The sequence below is a fragment of the Neolamprologus multifasciatus genome, chromosome 3 (genome assembly GCF_963576455.1).
Source record: "Neolamprologus multifasciatus chromosome 3, fNeoMul1.2, whole genome shotgun sequence".
Lineage (NCBI taxonomy): Eukaryota > Metazoa > Chordata > Actinopteri > Cichliformes > Cichlidae > Neolamprologus > Neolamprologus multifasciatus.
This window is the reverse complement of record NC_140441.1, coordinates 22196197-22215946: the sequence shown is the minus strand read 5'-3', so window position 1 is coordinate 22215946 and position 19750 is coordinate 22196197. Positions and strand designations below refer to the sequence as shown.

General features: G+C 39.2%; 1 protein-coding gene across 1 annotated transcript; it reads right to left on the bottom strand.

The window, feature by feature from the left end:
• Positions 1-15592: 15592 nt before the first annotated feature.
• LOC146522006 (uncharacterized) lies at positions 15593-16572 on the bottom strand. The gene is made up of 4 exons (XM_085150285.1): positions 16375-16572; positions 16116-16252; positions 15934-15992; positions 15593-15697 (listed from the first exon to the last, which is right to left on the bottom strand). Exons 1-4 carry the CDS (start codon positions 16464-16466, stop codon positions 15608-15610), a joined length of 378 nt encoding a protein of 125 aa, XP_085006411.1. The 5' UTR covers positions 16467-16572; the 3' UTR covers positions 15593-15607.
• Positions 16573-19750: the final 3178 nt, after the last annotated feature.

Genomic DNA, 19750 nt, shown 5'->3' with positions numbered 1-19750 from the left:
AGCACTGCTGATATATGAAATGGTGAGTTAGTAATGACAATTTTATATTTGCGAAAAAACTTTATGCAGAAAAAGTAGCAAAGAAACAAAAACATAACACACGGACACTTTTGGCCACGAAAAAGCTGGAGGGATGGTGATTTTTTTTTTTTAATAAACCCAGATTGTTTAAAAAAAACCCAATTAGAATCAAATTTATTTATCAACAGCATCAATAGTAACAAAAATACAATTTCGTTTTCGCTGTCAAAGTGAGAAGGGTCTGGCTGCAGCCACTGGGGATTCCTGCAATTCTGGCTTGGTGGCAGAATTCAAATGTGATATGTGCATCTAAAACAGAGAGAAAAACAGATAAAGACCACATACACATTTAAGTTCAGGTTTTAGCAGAAATAACACGTTACAGTTAGCATGTAAGAGATTTGGGGAGAAAATTCTTTACAAAAACATAATTTACAAGACACTTTTATTTGTGACATACGTATATATTGACATATAAAAGACAATTTAACAAAGGCTAACTAAAATCTGGGCAATAAAAAAGCAGAACAGAATGGAATAGAGAATATTAGTATTTATAAATGTATAAATCTCTTTGTGACAAACTTTACAATGTTGATGCAGGTGGAATGAGAGACATGAATAAAGCGCAATATGCAGTAAATGGAACAATGTGCATTGATGTCAGATAGTGAAAAGCAGTGAAGTGAATTTGTTCAATAACAAGCAAAAATCAAATACGTCTGAAACTGACCATTAAATGCTAACCAGAGGTGTCAAAAGTACACACATTCCTTACTAAAGTTTAGATACCTCGGGGGTCTGACTGTTGTTGTAACGCTAACAAAGTGCCAACGTAATCAGTGTAAGCAAAGTAGATGATTCCTAGAATTATATAATTATTAACGGCAAATTTATACATGGAAGACTCTGTACCAACCTTTACGATCGATTTGCAAGGTTAATGATCCACGCAGGAACAAGACAAAAAAAAAAAAAGATCCATGCAGGAACGTATTTCCGCCTACTGTGGAGGTCACGTGTTTCCGGTTAGTGTGGAGGTCACGTGTTTCCGGTTAGTGTGGAGGTCATGTGTTTCCGGTAAATGTGGAGGCCGCAATATGGCGCTCCCCAGTGGCTGCAGCCAGATGCTCTTGGTGCTCTTTCGTCCACTTTCGTCTCTACACTGCGTTACTCTGCCTCGCCTCTCTTTCACTGAACTCAGCTCCCCCTCCCCCATCGCTTCACCTGCAGGGAACGACAAGATGGACACGGCAGCTATCAAAGAGGAGGTCGGTAAAAAGAGGCCAAACGGACTGCAACTTCAGAAAACACTTGCAAAAAGAAAAATGCTGCAAAAAGAAAAATGCTGCAAAAGCACACAAAGCACAACGGAAATAGGAAAAGAGACAACGGAAATGTTTCTGGGGAGACAATAACCGGACGGACCAGTTGCACGCACCAAAACATGTATGTATGGCTGTATCCCAATTCAGGGACTGTTTCCCAATTCAGGGTCTGCAGCCTCAAAGTACTTTTTTTTTTTTTAATTAACCAATCGAACAATACAGTCACAAACAACATAACACAATATAGTGCAAATGAACTCTCGTGGAGGATAAATAAAAAAGAACAGTCAATACAACAAAACTAACAGCAAGGATATGGGGGGAGGGGGCTAGACAAAAATTCACAGTATTAACGGGGAAGAATTAAAAAAGAGAGCACAGGTTGACACACAATAGAGGTAATGATCAAAACAGAAGCAAATGGGAAATGTCATCATAGATTGTGGCAAATCTGCTTGACTTCAGTTTTTTAAGTGACATAAAATAATGTTTGAAGTCATTGGTGAACCATGTAAAGGATGGTTTTCTATTCCTCCATTTACAACAATGTATATGGTATTTACTTAACAGGATGTCAATGTTAATCACAGTAGAGACAGATGAATGTTGTTTAGCCATATAGAAAATAATATCAGAAATATTAAACTGGGGATATCGTTGATCTTGAGGGATAACCAGCTGTCTAGTTCTAACCAAAAGGCAGCTGATGCAGGACATGAGAAAAACAAATGGTGTAATGTTTCACAGGCTGAATCACAAAATGCACACTGATTAACCTCAAATTTAAACCTCCTCTTTAGAAATTCAGACACAAGATATATATTATTAATTATCTTGAAATGAGTTTCTTTTACTTTTGGGGAGACAGGCCACTTGATGAATTTTGAGAATGCCTTTTCCATGAGTGACTGATCCCCATGAAGGGCCTGCAAATATCTACCTGAGTTAAACCCCTGTAAAAGAATAGATTTGAAATTCACACTGATAAATTTATTGTTACATTTACTATCATTTAGGTTGCAGTTACCAATTTTTAAGTTTGGCAGCGCTGGATTGACCTCAGAATGTAGCATTGTGTTGCGTATCAGCTGCCTTAGGGCCAAAGGGATAGCACAGCAAACTTTTCTGTATTCTTTTAATGGACAATTAAAGTCGTGTCTCTTTGAGAAAGACACATAATCCAATAAAGCACCACTCGAATCCAGCATGTCAGTTACAAACAAGATACCACTCTCAAACCAGTTCCTGATAAATAATGTCTTTTTGTTAGCAGTTATCACTCTATTGTTCCATAAGGTCGACATGTGAGGAGAAAAGTTGTGTGTAAACATCATTTTCCAAAAATGAAGAATCTGTTTGTGAAAATTAGAGAGTGTAACAGGTATTTTACTAGTTTCAAAGTCACATCTTAATAGAAAATAAATTCCTCCTAGTTCCTTAAATAAAGATCTGGGTATATGAAACCACATGGAATCAGACTGAGATAAACAAGCTCTGAGCCAGTTGATTTTAAAAGTTCCGATCATTGATTCAAAGTCTAAGGCTCTGACACCACCCTTCTCATAGTCTTTAACCAACTGTGATCTCTTAATATAGTGGGTTTTGTTTTTCCACAGGAATTGAAAAATAATTGAGTTGGCTTTCCTAATATTTTGGGGAGAAATATAAAGAGAATGACATGGGTAAATTAATTTAGAAATACCTTCAGCTTTGGAAAGGATGACTCTGCCAAATATAGTGATATCCCTGGTCAACCAACGACTAAGGGATTTCTTCATGTCGACGATACGATTGCAGATGTTGTTGTCTTCTCTTCGGGACATATTTTTAGAAATCACTATACCTAAATATTTAACTTCCAATTCAACTCTTATAGAAGCTATATTAGAATCAGAACACGTGTGAATAGGTAACAATTCACATTTGTTAATATTCAGACACAGTCCTGATGCCTGGGAGAATAATGAGATAGTGCTAAGCGCTTTAGCTACCATGGATTTATCTCTTAAAAACAGTGCAGTATCGTCAGCAAATTGGCTTATTTTGAATTCCTTGTCAAAAATGTTAATACCATGTAAATCAGGGTCTTTTTGGATGATAAGTGCCAGCAGTTGAGTGGTTAATATGAACAATTTGGGGGAAATAGGGCATCCCTGACGGATACCTCGCTGCACTTCAAACCTAGGTGTCATTCCAGTGTTAAGCGAAACAGAGCTAAAAATGTTACTGTAAAACATTTTGATCACATTACAAAAGTTTACCCCAAAACCCAGGAAATGCAAGGCTTTAAGCAGGAAGGGATGTTCAACCGTGTCTTAAGCCTTATAAAAGTCCAAAAACAACACTAAGCTTTCTGTCTTTATATACTGGCGATAATCAAGCATATCAAAAATCAATCTAATGTGATTGTGTATATGTCTTCCTTTTATAAACACCAACTGACATTCATCCACTAAATGTGTTAAACAATCATTTAAGCAGTTCGCATAGACATGAGCCAGTAATTTATAATCATTACACAGAAGGATTATGGGTCTCCAATTATCCAGAAGTAGTTTGTCTTTGTTGGGTTTTGGAATTAAAGTGATTAGACCTTGTTTCATTGTAGGTGAAAGATTAGTTGATGAAATACATTCTAAGTATGCACTGTAAAGCATTAATCTAATGTCATGCCAGAAAAAGGAGTAAAATTTCACTGTTAGCCCATCAATTCCTGGTGATTTGCCCCTGGGCATTTGTTCGATTGCCTTCTCCAGCTCTTCAATTGCAAGTTTACTCTCCATACGAACCTTTACATCCACATCCAATGTCCCATTAAGGCCTCTAAGACTTTCCAGAAACACAGTGCCATTCTCCGTTGAATAGGTTGACTTGTAAAGGTTACTGTAAAAATGAAGTATTTCCACGTTTATTTTGTCATGGTCCTCAGTCAAAACCCCCTTGATATTCAGTGATTGAATCTTCTTATTTGCTTGTCTGTGTTTCTCTAAATTAAAAAAATAGGAAGAGTTTTTCTCGCCCTCCTCAATCCATCGGGCTCTTGAACGAACATAGGCACCATTGGCTTTCTCTAAGAACAGTTTGTCTAGTTGAGATTGAAAAGTGTTTAGTTGTATTTGTTCGTCCAGAGATAAATCCTGTTTGCAGCATAGCCTGTTAATTCTCTCAATAATGCTTTGTTGCTCCTGTCTTTTCTGTTTAGCAATGGATTTGCTCATTTGAATTGCTGTCTGTTTAACTTGGAATTTAAACCATTCCCATTTGCTCACATGTGACATATCTAATTTGTCAATTTCCACAATTAAATTCTCACTTCAAGGCAGAAGTTGTCATTATGCAGAAGGTTGTTGTTAAATTTCCAAATAAGGGATTGATGTTTCACCTTGGTTAATGAGATGAGTAAGGAAATCAAACAGTGATTAGTTAGAGGGGAAGCAGCCTTAAAGTACGCAGCCTTAACAGTCCTCAAGGGCCGCGTACTCAAAGACCGCTGAGGCCGGAAGTGTGAGGCTTGTAGGCTTGTGAAATGGGACGGTCTAGCCTCCGTCGCGCTGCCCAGGTTGCCTAGCAACCATGATACTAACAGCTGGAAACGTTTCATACAGCTTTGTTTGACAGAAATGAAGAACATATTTTGCACATTTGTTTCTACATGAGCTTTGTGTGATTTGATAAGTATCTGAGGCTGAGACCACAGGACTGTAAAACATGATTGTTGGGCTTCATTTCTGTACTGAACAGTCATTTAAGATTAGCTAGTAAATAACAAATAGCTAATGTTGTTCATGAGACTAAAGTCATCTCACTTTGGTAATGTAAATATAATATGGCCAATATTATATTAATCATTATTAGTTATTACAGCAGTGAACATGAACTCTGTGCCAAACACTGAGCTTCAGTAAAGATTCAAGTTGCATTTATTTATATTTCCTATCACCTTAAATCTTCACTTAAAGACAAGTATCTGTGACAGTGTATATATAGATGTATTATATATAAGAGACAAATATTGTTCTTTTAATATGTTGGCACTACTAAATTTGGCTCAATGCTTATATATGTGTGGAAGAAGCAAATGTACGAGCTGTGATAACTGTTTCTGATAAAATGGAGAGTAGACTGATATATGAAATATTCCTTTATTGGGTGAGAAAATCAGACCATGTCATAACTGCTTTAAGTCATAACAGAATAGATATCAGAGCCTTAAACAGGCTGACTTCTGTTAAATGGGTCAAACTGGGCAGAAAGTATACAAACACATAACATCATTATAGAATATAATGTAACACTATAGATCAACTTACCTCAGAATATATAAAGCATATAAACAATTACGGCAATATGATGCAACAAACACAGCAGTGCTACTGATCCAAAATACTCAAAGCTTCATAGAACTGAAACAAACATTTATTTTTAGGTCCATTCTGCTGCTGATACATACTTTAGGTTTCTGAATATTAAACTTGTTGCTGCCTTTCATAGTGTGTAACTTGAAGGCCCTGAGTACTTTCTCCCACACTGAAAACACTGGAATGATAAAATTATTTGAACATTACCTAATAAGACTGATTCAGGAGAGACAATTAGTTATTCTAAACTTTCCTAGCAGTCCTTCACAAACAGGGAACAGTCTGTCTATTCTCTCCATCTGTCAGCTGCTGCTGGCTCTTCCTCCTCCTCTTCTTCACACACTGCTGAGTTTGTCCTGGTGGATCATCAGGGGTGCAAAGCCTCACAGATGATGTGCAGCAGTGAGTCCCTCAGTCTGTCCTCACTCTGGACACTTGCAGTTGTCACACATGGAAATCAAATGTGTGATAAGCTGCAGGATTCAAACACAAGTGCAACTTATAAATACATGTTCATACTTTTATTCCACAATCAGAGAGAAAGAAACAGAGACAGAGAGTGCAGGACAGACAGACAGGTGACAGTCTCAGGTGTATACACTGCTACAAAACAGCACAAGAGAAGGAGGATTTAGTGTTTGTGTTATTACGAGTGCTAAACAAGAAGAGTTCCCAGATGGTACAGTGGACACATGTGTGACTGCTGTGATTAAAGCATCTTTCTTTCAGCTTAACGAGTGAACCGTCAGCTCGTTCAAACACACGTTAAGGTCCGTTTGGCTCGACACCACCGAACAGAGGCAGCAATATAACATAGATAACATTAACAGTGTAGTGAATCCTGCTTGTGCCGTGATATTCAGGACTGCAAACCGAGCAGCATCACTGACTTCCAGCCTGTTGTGTTTGTGGATATATGACTGACTTTAATTATCCACAAAATCATCAGATTCTCTGTAAGATTAAGGTCGACTATCTAACGGCGTATAAAGTAAAGGCTTTAAAACAAAGTAAACCCTGAAAGTACAAACATCGCTAATGTCACATAACTTTGCCGGCATGTGGCCAACAGTAATGTTTTAATGTTCTTCATTATTAAACATTTGCACATAAATAAGTGACTTAATATTCAGAACTTACTTTTGAAAGTTTACTCTTTGGCCGCTCCGCTTCCACTTCTTTGAAGTGTCTCCCAGTCCCAGTGCACTTTGTCACTACCCGATCCGTACCGGAAACCCGATCGGTACCCCGCATGCGCAAATCTTACGTCACTTCCTCTCTTTGCCAGCATTGCGACATTCAATATATTTGAATGACACAGTTAGCGCCCAGTTAGCTCCTAGCATTTCTCAACAGCTCTGCCTCCTTTTCGACTACCGGGACATTTAAACAATGGATAATCCGTATCCGCAACAAATTTTTTCTTTTCTCCTCAACAGAGAGCGTTCCCCGATTGAACAACAGCACCGTAAAATAAGAAGAATGGTGCCTAATGACAGAGTTAATAATACAGACTTTATAATATGTCACATGAAGATTCAGCAGCCAGATGAAGTGTTTACTGGCAATTGACAGTGATAGCGGACATCATCATCACTATTCCAACAATCCTCTCCACACAGACAAGCTTAAACACACTCGATTATCACTAAATCAAATTTAACACAAGTTTGTAATGATGCTAATTCAGTTTACAATAGGGTTCATTCGCTCAGTCAGCAGGTGGCGGTATCCTCGTACACTGGGGAGTACATTGCCATTAAACGAATAGAAGAAGAAGAAAACCCCTGCACATGCGCGGTACGGATCGGGTAGACCCGATTTGTACGGTCCGACTTTGCACATGCGCAGTAAGGAGTTCCGATCTGTCATTATCTTCTTATTTTTTTTGTTTTTTCTACATTATATTAAAGGTTTCATTATCGGAAACATTTTAAGAGATACTTATTATTCTTAACATCTTAACAGATACTCTGACCTGTAACTATCGTAAAACGCTTCGACCGGAAGTAGACACCTTTCGCGCATGCGGGGTACCGATCGGGTTTTCGGTACGGATCGGGTAGTGACACACTTGGGGCCTTTCTCAATATGCGTACTTGTGCGTACTTGCGTTCTCGTGTACTCGTGATACGTCATCAGTTGGAAACCAAGTACTGTTCCAATTTGAAGTACGCATCAAGCCGAGAACGCGAAAAAGTCCCGGATGTGTTCTCGCTCCGCCCATTTTATCGAGCATGCATCGGTGGTGACTTGTGTGGACTTGGTACAGCTAAATATCCCAGAATGCATTTCGTCCAAAACTCAAACGCGGCAATGGTGGACGAGCGGGGCTAAAAACTTTTAAATATTACTCTTTCATGGGTCACAAAATAAACTTTTAAATTCTTTTCAAGCGAGAATGTAACTGTGTAAACTTCAAATATCTGCTCGATTTATCAAGATATCATATATTTCCAAACACGCTCCGACGTTTTCGGAGACGTCTGTGACCCGCCAGCTCCATAGCAGACAGCGAGGTCGAGGATTATTACAGGCGGCGAGAACAGCGGACTCCCGGCACATCGTTTTCAACCCTGCGGTCTTTTCGCTACTCAGGTTAAACAAACCCCAAACCCCAGTAGCTGTCTATTGTATTGAGTGTCCACTAAAATAAAAATAAAAGCGTTCTAACATCTCACCTGCTTGTTTTTATTAAGGTATGTACACGTATGTATATGTACACTATTTTTATTAATAGAGATTTCACTACTGAGGTTAAACATGATATATAAGTCACTTAGATCACTTCTAAATGTTAATGTTTGGTTTATTTCAGTGTTTTATTTGTTCCTGAGTAAACCGGTTTGGCTGTGATTAAAGTTAAGCTTCATAACATATTACTCACAGTTAAATTAAGAGGGGACGGCAGTAAAAACTCCGGACCTGTGACATCATCAAGTACGCTGGTGTTCCAATTGTACAAATCGCGAGTCCGTACTCCCGTGCGTTCTCGGCAAGTACGTACTAGCCGAGAACGCGAGTACGTGCTCGCATACTTGAGAATTGAGAAAGGGCCTTGTTAGCATGTTTTGGTTCGTGTAACTGGTCCGTCCGGTTATTGTCTCCCCAGAAACATTTCCGTTGTGCTTTGTGTGCTTTTGCAGCGTTTTTCTTTTTGCAGCATTTTTCTTTTTGCAAGTGTTTTCTGAAGTTGCAGTCCGTTTGGCCTCTCAGGGCCACCGTAGAAAACATTTGGAGATTACTATTTTAGTGCTGCAGCGTTAGTCTCGTTAAAATGACGTTAACGCCATAACTGTATTAACGCGGAAAATCTCTGTTAACGAATTAACGCCCGTGCGTGGGGCTGCACGGTGTCAAAGCGCTGCGGTTAGCGGTTACCTCCGTGACGCCGTGCAGCTGGCACTACTAGTATTTTCACCATTTACAATAGCGCCATAAAGTGCAAAATGAAGAGTGTGTGAAACTGTGCTGTATCCCAGACGGCGAAGTCTCCCAGCCTCCTGCCCCGAAACAAACTACCTTACAAAACTCATATACCGTATTTTTCGGACTACCTTACCTTACACTAAAATCCTTTTGTTTTCTCAAAAATCGACAGTGCGCCTTATGTATGAGTTGTGGTTGTGCTTACTGACCGCGAACTGATTTTCTCAGTTCTCATTGGTCAGCAATGTGTCAAAAATGCGTGTTTTGGAGTTTTTATGTGCTTCTGAGTTTTTACGTGTTTTGGAGTTTTTACATTTGTACACTGAAGAGAGCCATGATATTATGTTCTTTACAAGTGTATGTAAACTTTTGACCACAACTGTATGTTTATTTGAGCAGTCTGGTGCTTTACATAGATTCCTCTACCAATGTGACTAACCAGAATCACTACTTCATGATAGTGCTTATCCAATGAATGAGGAATTTAACTCACTTATGTTGCAGAAGAAGGAACTCACAGGGGATAAAGGCAGGGGAAAGCAAATCACGAAGCTAATTAAATGAATTGCCTCATTATTAAGACTGAGAAATAATGATATTGCACAGAAATGTGTGGAAATGTAAATGTCTGAATAAAATGCTTAAAATTCCTGCTTTAAGCATGTTTAGGTGTATGTTTTATTTCATCAGGGGCAGATATGATGCATCACAGATTATCTTGCAGTATTAGACTATGTTTCACTTAATTCTTGTATCATGATTGCTACTGTGCAAAATGTATTTTGATAGCAGTGCACTGTAAGTTTTCCGCTGTGTGGCATTCTGTGTATGTTCACATCTTTGTTTTTGTTTTTACCGACAGCCCAGATGTGCAGAGCAGATTCTCGAGGCTTTGGATTCTGGCAATCGAAACAGGACGCAGCACCCAATTGATATGAACGCCACCTCTTCTCGTTCCCACCGTTCAATCTAAATACCCAGAAATCATAAACAGCATGAAAGCAACAGGTGTTATTGCGTTATATCAGAACGCAGTTTCAGAATGGCCTTAATGAAGTTAACCACTAACCGGCCTGAGACGCCATACGTCCGGCCCCCACCCATACACATCTGGGTGTTAAAATTTGGCGACCAGCTCAGGGTGATCAGCTGGGATATCCAAGATGGAGTGGTTAAACCACTGCTAACCAAAAGAATAAGATGGCAGCCATCACTGATGGAGAGACAGTGATGAAAATTACTCTGTTTTACTTTAGACGAGAATTCTTCAAAGAAGGCATGTCTTACATGATGAGGGGGCATGAGCTGAGGAGCCAAGCTCCCCATTATCTGACCAATATTACAGCAAGGACCCAGTTTTTTAAGGCACCTGCCCTTACAGTAACAGAGGCCCTCATGAAAAAAGCAGAGGAGCTTCTTCATCCACCTGTCCCTGCAACACCACTGAAAATGAGTGTAACGTTTGGAGGGCTTATGACAGTGGAAGGGGAGGTTGTGGAGGTAAATATTTTTGGTTCCATCAAAATTGATATTTCTTTAGGTTTTCAAAGAAACCATTACTTTTTTATGTCTTTAAAAGTAAAAATAATAATTTTTGTTGTTGTTGTCAAACAAACACTAAATTGTGAGAACAAGATCAACCGCTGTTATTTTGTAAATGGTTGTAGATTTATCATTAACAACAATAATAAAATAATAGATGTAGTAAGTCAAGAAAGAAACGCCTAGATCTACACACACAGGTTTATGCAATCACTATAACTGACATTAGATTTTAATTGAATTTTCAGTGTTCAGCAGTGAGGAAAGTTGTTGCAGGCAAACAACAAGTGCCTATAAGAAAGCTGCAGCTGAAGCAGGTAATGGTGCAACTAAAGTGTAATATTGAAAATGGTGAAATTTAGCATATTTGAGATTGGTGTTAGATGAGCAGATTGTATTAGCTTGCAGGCTTTTGGTAGTTAGTGACTGTTTGTATTAATGAATAAATCTTTCATTCTGTCATGTTTGTGATATCAGGATGGGCACGACACCATGACAGTCTCCTTGTGCAGGGAGGCATCAATTCATGATTTTCATGTAGGAGATCACATAAAGGTCTCCCACGTCAAACTGAACCGCTCAGCTTATGGTCTACAGCTGCAGACGACCTGATATACAAAGACTGAGGTATGACGAAGCCATATGTTTGTACCAACATGAAATAGCAATGTCATTTACCAAAATGTTTAGAGTTATAGGTGTTCCAAAAGATTGACTCTGTTCATCTGGACGTAGCGTTTTCAGTGGGAAAAACCTTTCGTCACTCATCCAAGTGACTTCTTCAGTCTCAGCTGACTGCAGGTCTCAGTGGTCTTTGATCAGTGGTTGATGATCAATGGTCATGACAATTTGCATATTATTGATCAAGGAACTGACCTCCCAGCCCATTGTTCCTTCAGTGGTGCTAGTTTCAGTCATTGTGCAAATGTATTGTTTATAAAATTGGGGAAACCTGCAGTCAGCTGAGACTGAAGAAGTCACTTGAATGAGTGACGAAATGCTTCTAATAATGCAGAGTTCATCATATAGAAATAAAAAAAGTGGTGCGCTATTTTAACACCTTGCCTGCCTGCAGCACTAAAGGACTCCGTGAGAGATGTCTGTCTCGCTCTAGCAGCACCTGTCCCTGTCCTCCTCTTCAGGTCGCCTCAACATATGCTCGTCATATTATGTGATATGATTACCGAATTTCAGTGCACCTCCCGAAAATCTCCCGGTAGCCACCATTCTCCCGAATTTTTTCCGATTTTTCACCCGGACAACAAAATTGAAAAACCATATCGCAGAATTTATAGCGCGGCCCAGCTAATTCCAGTTTCCAACAATGGCTACTACTACTGCAGCTACTTAGTTTTAATATTACTCTTATTTCTCTTGCTAGGTTGCAAAAAAACTTTTAACATATTTTCAGGTGAGAATGTAGCTGTGTAAACTTCAAATATCTGAGCCGATCAACACATCGTTTTCAAACCCCCGCGGTCTTTCGCTACTCGGGTTAAACATGATATATAAGTCACTTTGATAACTTAAAAATGTTATTGTTCAGCTTTTTCAGTGTTTTATTTGTTCATGAGTAAATCGGTTTGGCTGAGATTAAAGTTATTAGATTAGATCAAATTCAATTTAACTTTATTAATCCCTCAGGTGGGTTCCTCTGGGGTTTTCACACAGCTGAATAAACGTCAAACAGAAAACTGATTAAACAGAAGTGTGAGACGGTCGAGAGTTTAAGTCAGTGCCTGGTTATATTTTAGATAGCAAGGAGCAGACGGCAGAGTTTCAGTCCACCGAGGGAGCTCGTGACGTACTACCCAGCTTTCTTTAGACCGCGAAGGCCGGGTCCTCAGGTGGAAGCAGCCTCTGAATTTGGACACCCCCGCTGTTTCTAGGCCAGCCAATAATAACGGTGACATTTAACGTATTTTATCCGATAAATAAACCCTGAAAAATGTATTTATCACACACACACCCAACAGCCCTTTTGAATGTCTCCCTAGTATGGCCACAACACCTCACTCTTGGAGCATACATATATGCCACATATATCGCAAACCACGTCTCAGCTGTTTGTGGAGGTAAAATACGTCCACACATGACTCCAATTACACTCAGCCATTGTTGTGGGTGCGCACTAGGGGTGGGTTTTTATAATCAATTTATCGATTAAAATTCTGGCTTGGATAACGTAAAATCGATTCATTAAAATCCTGAATCGATTTTTTAATATAAATTTATTTTGCCCGAAATGCCAGAATCTCTTGTGAAATCTCACAAAATTTCAACAACCACCAAACAGCTAAGACAGTAAATGAGAGCAGGAACACGGATTCTGCACAAAGACGTAAACACACAGCGCGGACCCGCAGATCAGAATCAGTTAGATGTCACCTTTCTCACAGTCTGGGCTGAAAGCCGACAGCTCGCTGATTCTGATCTGTCGGCGGGTCCGCGCTTTGTGTTTACGCCCTTTATGAGCTGATTCTAAAGCTCTTAGTTTGATGTCTCTCCAAACAATATTGACCGAACCAGCAGCAAAAGAAGATCCAAACTACGCGTCACATAAACATCGTCATGTTTGATGTTTGTCACTCTTACTTTTACTATTTTGCTTCGACCACGATGCACAGCTCTCTCTCTCTCGCTCTCTCCCTCTCCCCCCTCTCTCCATACTGTTTTCTGCATTATTCGCTTGCTTGTTACGCACAAGTCTACCGTTGTTTACAGCGCTGTCAGCCGACGTTTTTTTTTTTTTTCATTTATATACTTCCGAAAAGAAAACCTAATTTCTGCCGTTCAATACTGAACAAACTTAAAATTTTTAAAATTATGCAAAATGCAAAACGCTTAGCCGTGTCTCTAATAAAACCGCTGTAACTTCAGAGGTAATGTTCATGTGTTGATTAATGGTTTTCTTTCGTTTTTGATGTACTGCAGAATATTTTTATAAAATCCCAGGCCAGGAAAATCGCCTTTATGTTTTTCTGTGTTTCATCTTCAGCTACTTTGACACAAAGGCATCTGCTGTGATGCTTACACCTTTGATAATGTGTCAGCTTCCTTTTTATAGATACAAAAATATGTAAATGTACTGATCTGAATTATAATATTTCTGACTGTCAAAATTTCCCAGATTCGAATCGAATCGAATTGAATCGAATTAAATCGAATCGTGAATCGAATCGATTCGGGACCTTGGGAATCGGAATTGAATCGATTCTAGAAATCAGTGACGATACCCAGCCCTAGTGCGCACGCCAAGGGGCTGCGAGACATTTATACAGCCGTATTTCGCACATGACTATGAAAGGCGGAAGAGGAAGTAGTTCCTTTGAATAGAGACAATCCGAATGTTATAGTTTCTTTCCACTGTGTTCCTGTTAATGATAAACTACAAATTTACTCTAAATTACTAAAATATCGATATTTTAATGTGAGAATCGATTCTAGAACATAAATGATTGGTATTGGAGGAATCGATATTTCAGGATCAATCCACACATCATTAGTTGGGAGCCAAAAGATCCGGCTCCCTTTAGATCTTTCGGCTCCCATCACTAGCAGCATGGCCCTTTCTCAATTCTAAGTACGCGAGTACATACTCGCGTTCTCGGTGAGACCGGACTTGCCGAGAACGCACGGTAGTACGGACTTGCCGAGAATGCGAGCAAGGCCTTGCGATTTGTACAATTGGAACACCAGCGTACTTGATGATGTCACATGTCTGGAGTTTTTACTGCCCTCCCCTTTTAATTTAACTGTGAGTAATATGTTATGAAGCTTAACTTTAATCACAGCCAAACCGATTTACTCAGGAACAAATAAAACACTGAAATAAACCAAACTTAACATTTAGAAGTTATCTAAGTGACTTATATATCATGTTTAACCTCAGTAGCGAAATATCTATTAATAAAAATAGTGTACATGTATGCCTTAATAAAAACAAGCAAGTGAGATGTTAGAACGCTTTTATTTTAATTTTAGTGGACACTCAATACAATAGACTGCTGCTGGGGTTTGGGGTTTGTTTAACCTGAGTAGCGAAAAGCAGTAATTTATTCTGCTTTGGATAATTTCACGCTCTTCTATACACATTCCACATCAGTGCGATACACATTCTTCTCCACCCAAATCAACAATGCAGCCATATGATGGCACTTATCTTTGCCAATCGGGCACTCACAGGAGCTGAACCTCACTGACTGACCCTCAACATGCACGTACATTGAAAGAAAGTTAATGCTTACCCTAAACATTCTAACAAACACTTGCAGTGCTGCTGTGTGTACTGGCAACACTGTAGCTAGTCACCCGGCAGATAGATAATCTCAACTAGGCTAACATAACTAACTCTCCAAAAAACTCTGTTATGGAGATTTTCAATTTTGTTTACTTCCACTGTTTTAGCAGTGTTGTATGTGTGTTTTATTAAATACATTAGCTGGTACAAAATATATCATGTCAGCTGGCTAGCTTACTTCTAACTCACCTCAACCTTATAAATCTTCTTTTTCATGGATGCCTGGATACTACCCTTTATAATACTGCCTGGGAGAACAGTAACACTGACCACTTTATATCATGGCCTGGATCTGGGGACCCAGGACTTATGTCTTTTTGTACCTCGGGCTGGCGATCCTCGTGGGTCGTCCTCCTCGGGAGGTCCTTATAAATATGTTTATTTTCCATGTGTAGTAGTGTTTTGTTGTTTTCTCTGCTTTCCCCCGTCTCTGTGTGTGTGGTTATTTGTGTTTATGCTTCCGGATGTTTTGGATCTAATACAATTATTTAAATATGTTTTGGAGTCTGATTCACTTTCACATTTTTCCTCTCTTTTCTTTTATACATAAAGAATGAACTCGTAAGCTGTACAGACAAGAATACTCGTAATTGAATTCGAATTGAATTGAAATTTTTATTTCAGTTATTTCACAACAACAACAACAACAACAGATTATAATTGCCCCAGTTGTTCAACACATGCAGTGTGACGGAGTGGATGACATCTACTTTGTGATCCTGAGACACAAAAAAAAACCAAGATGGGTTAGTCGGACAAAAGTTTTTTAACTCTTGAAAGGATGGTAAATTTAGGAATACTGTGATTACTATGAGGGAGGATATACAGATAGCAGCGGGTGCTAATCTTGAAGTACTCTGGATTGAAAAGTCTATTTAATAATAATATATAATAAACCGGCATTATCTGAGTAATTTTCAGGGAATATACTATGAGCTTCATATGATTTTCATACCTCACTCATGAACAGGGTGGAAAAGTCCATTTTCAGCCCTCCAATACTGAAAATCAATCCTGGTGGATGAAGAGAAACAGAGAATAAGAAGAGAAGCTTAATCCAGAAGAAAAGCACGTAGTACTACCACAAGGCCAGCAGGAGGACCAAAAGTCCCAATGCCTTGATGGCTCTAAAGAGACCTCTGCTGCTGTCACTACTGTAGTCAACAAAATCATCAGTGTTGTAGTCCACAGTGTCACGGTCGTCAGTGTTGTATTCAACTGTGTCTTGGTCATTATTGTCAGGGACTGGACGGGGCCGTCGCCTTTTGAAAATTCTGCACAGAAAAAACAAAATCATGTAAGAAAAAATGTACATGGAAGAACAAATGGATTATGATTACAAAACATGCATCTATGTCAGTGGATGACAGCAAAGAACATGTAGACCAACACTAACCTGTGTAAAGTCTCCTTGTAGGAGATTAAGGGCTCTCCTTGGCTGCCGTAATAGCCGTTAGGACACTCGAGCCAAACATTAGCGGGCATCATTCTAGCTTATAATCAACAGCGGATCCGGGTCGGATGATCTGGGAAACGACCGGATCCAAATCAAGTTCCAGACTCGCTGTGCAAGTGGACTCCGATCCGGACTCAGTTCACGGAGCTGTTAAAGAGCCTGCAATCTCTTCTTTATTTTGGTAAAACACATTAGTCCTTCTACGCCAACTAAAATATCTTTATTGTTATATTTGTTGCCATTTCTGCTATCCTCTTGCAGGGCTCTAGAGTGCGACCAATTTGGTCGCAAATGCGACTAAAAAAAATATTATCAAAGGATTGATGTTAAGTGTGCCGTATTTTCCAAAAAACACGGTAATAACGACAGCCCTAGCATGCGCTATCAAAATAGTGCTTTGTTGTGTATCTGACAGACGAAAGGTAAGCCAGTTCCACACCACTGAAGTTGCAGCATTTTTACAAACCAATTCTGGTTCATCCGTTTCATTCTTCTTCATTCAACGATCTACTTTCGCTCCTCTCATTCTGCATCGCCGCCATGTGCGTATGTAAACAAAGGCACTGGGCATGCGCGTTTTACCCATATTCTATCGCGATATTTCATTTTCTTATCATTGCCCAACATTACACCCGTATTATCGTGAATGGTATGATATGGCCCAGCCCTACCCTGGAGTGTGTCACGGGTTTATGTTAAATTGTTATTTCTCTTCTTCTTTCTTTTGTTTATTTTTCTACAGTTTATTTTCTATTAATTGCAACTGAGAAATAATACTTACCTCTTTAGCATTTATGGAGCCTCACGTCTTCAAAGGGATAGAAGGGATGATATCATTCACGAGGAAACATTTGACATATGTTTCATATATTCTATACCAACAAGTCATTTACAGTAGAATAAATATGAACAGACAATCACTTTTTGGTACAACACCGGTCCAGAGTCATTTTGCTATCCAGGCTGGGCTGGATCACCCAAAGGGCATGCTGGACACTTGCCCAGGGGGCCATGCACAGTTGGGGGCTCATCCAAGAGATTAATGACAAAAAGATCAGAATTATCTCAAATATTAGATGTTGAAAAACTATTATCAAAACATAGAGATATAATTTTTTTCTTAACACTTACATAATTGGTAGAATACCATAATGTGTATTCCACGTGCACCTTTCTGCCCTTCACTGCTGAGGCTGATGGTCTCCCTCAGAGTCAGCTTGCTGGTGGATATGATATTTCCAACATGAATGAAGCAGCCAAGACAGGAAACGGCAAAAATAGGGAGGCGTAACTTTTATAAAACTGCCATTTTTATTCAATCAATTCAGGATGAAAACATTGACATTGACATTACAGTTTCTGAGATCTTCTGTGTGATGATGACATGCGAGCTAATCCAGAGGTTAGCAACTCACAATATGACCTCAAAGTCTGACCAAATTTAAATGAAGGAGCCAGGCTTCCCTCATCAGTACACACCCTGCTGCACCTCACTACCATAGAAGCAAAAATCCAGGAAATATTTCTGTTTTACCTACATTATTAGTTTATTTCTCACTTTTGTTTTTAAACAAGAAAAAAGTGCCTTTATTAGTGGACACATCCCAAATGTACTTTTTTGTGATAAAAGCTTCCTTTGTTCTACTTCATTGTTGTTTCATCCAAGAGTGGGACTGTGGTACTGTCGGGAGGTGCTGAAATAAGGAAAAAGAGGAGGAAATCGTCAGGGGAGAAGACAGAGAGAGAATGAGAGAGAAGAAGACGACAGCGGCCATGTTCATGTTCGAATGTGTGCTAAAACTGACATTAAACATTATTTTCATTTTAAAGTACATGAAAAACAAAGGTTCAATTATATTTAATACAAGGTACTTTAGAAGTTTTAGTTAAATACTACTGTTATGGTTTCATTTCATTCAAGCTATTCTGTGTACATGTATGCACACATTGCAGTATGATATGTCTGATTACTGAAGAAAAAAGCAAAAACAAAAAAGTCTGATCCTCCAAACATGGTGGTTAGGGTTTCCTGTGTTTCTCTGTTTCTTCCTCTCTATGTGTTTGATTATTGTTTGGTTGAAATTGTTCTTAAACTCTGAAATATGAGAGTATATTCTTTAAAGGTGTATACCTCACAGGAGGCTGTAGGGGGAGCTGCTTATTCAGATGTCCTCATATTGCACAAAAGACTTATTGGCAGACATCTCTCCAATTATCACCAGGATACAAGTTTGCATGTATCACTGGTTGACTTGGCTTCATAAGACAGTGCTGTCTCCTCCCAGCATCCACAGCCAGCTTGGAGGGTTGTAGTACATCAACCAGACGTCCTTCCACCTCCACCTCTTCAATTTGATGGCTTCAGGAGCCCACCATCTAATACTACGCATCTACAACAAAAGGGGGATTATTTCTTTTTTACTGTTACATGAAAGTATGAAAATCATTTCCAAAAGGCTGTTAAGTACGGTGGCCCCTGGAGACAAAGCACATACAAACTCCAAAACACTTGCAAACTCCAAAACACATGCAAACTCCAAAACACATGCAAACTCCAAAACACTTGCAAACAACAAAACACTTGCAAACTCCAAAACACATGCAAACCCCAAAGCACATGCAAATTCCAAAACACTTGCAAACTCCAAAACACATGCAAACTCCAAAACACTTGCAAACTCCAAAACACATGCAAACCCCAAAGCACATACAAATTCCAAAACACAACGGAAGTGCTCCAGGACGCTAGGGGCAGTGTTGAGCTTTTGTTACCTAGTAACTACACAAACCAGGATGTACCAATGACCGGATTTGGGGTCTGCAGCCTTAAAGGCCGCATTTTAAGGCCGATTACGTCACAGCGACACGACAAAGGCTGTCCCAATTTGAAGGCTGCTCGAAATGCGGCACTCAAATGCGTCCTTAATTTCCCTGAATTTTAAGGATCGGTCGCTGTAGCCTTCATGGCCCAACATATCCCAGATTTCATAGCGCGGCTGTGGTGTGGATAATTTTGCCGAAAAAAACGGCTGAAGCGGAGCCGCCGAAGAGTAAACTTTCAGAAATAAGTACTGAATATTATGTCACTTATTTATGCGCAAATGTTTTTTATAATAAAGAACATTAAAACATTACTGTTGGCCACATGTCGGGAAAGTTATGTGACATTAGCGATGTTTGTACTAACTTGGTTTTAAAGCCTTTACTCCAAAATATACGCCGTTCAATAGTTGACTTTAATCTTACAGAGAATGTGATGATTTTATGGATAATTAAAGTCAGTCATATATCCACAAACACAACAGGCTGAAAGTCA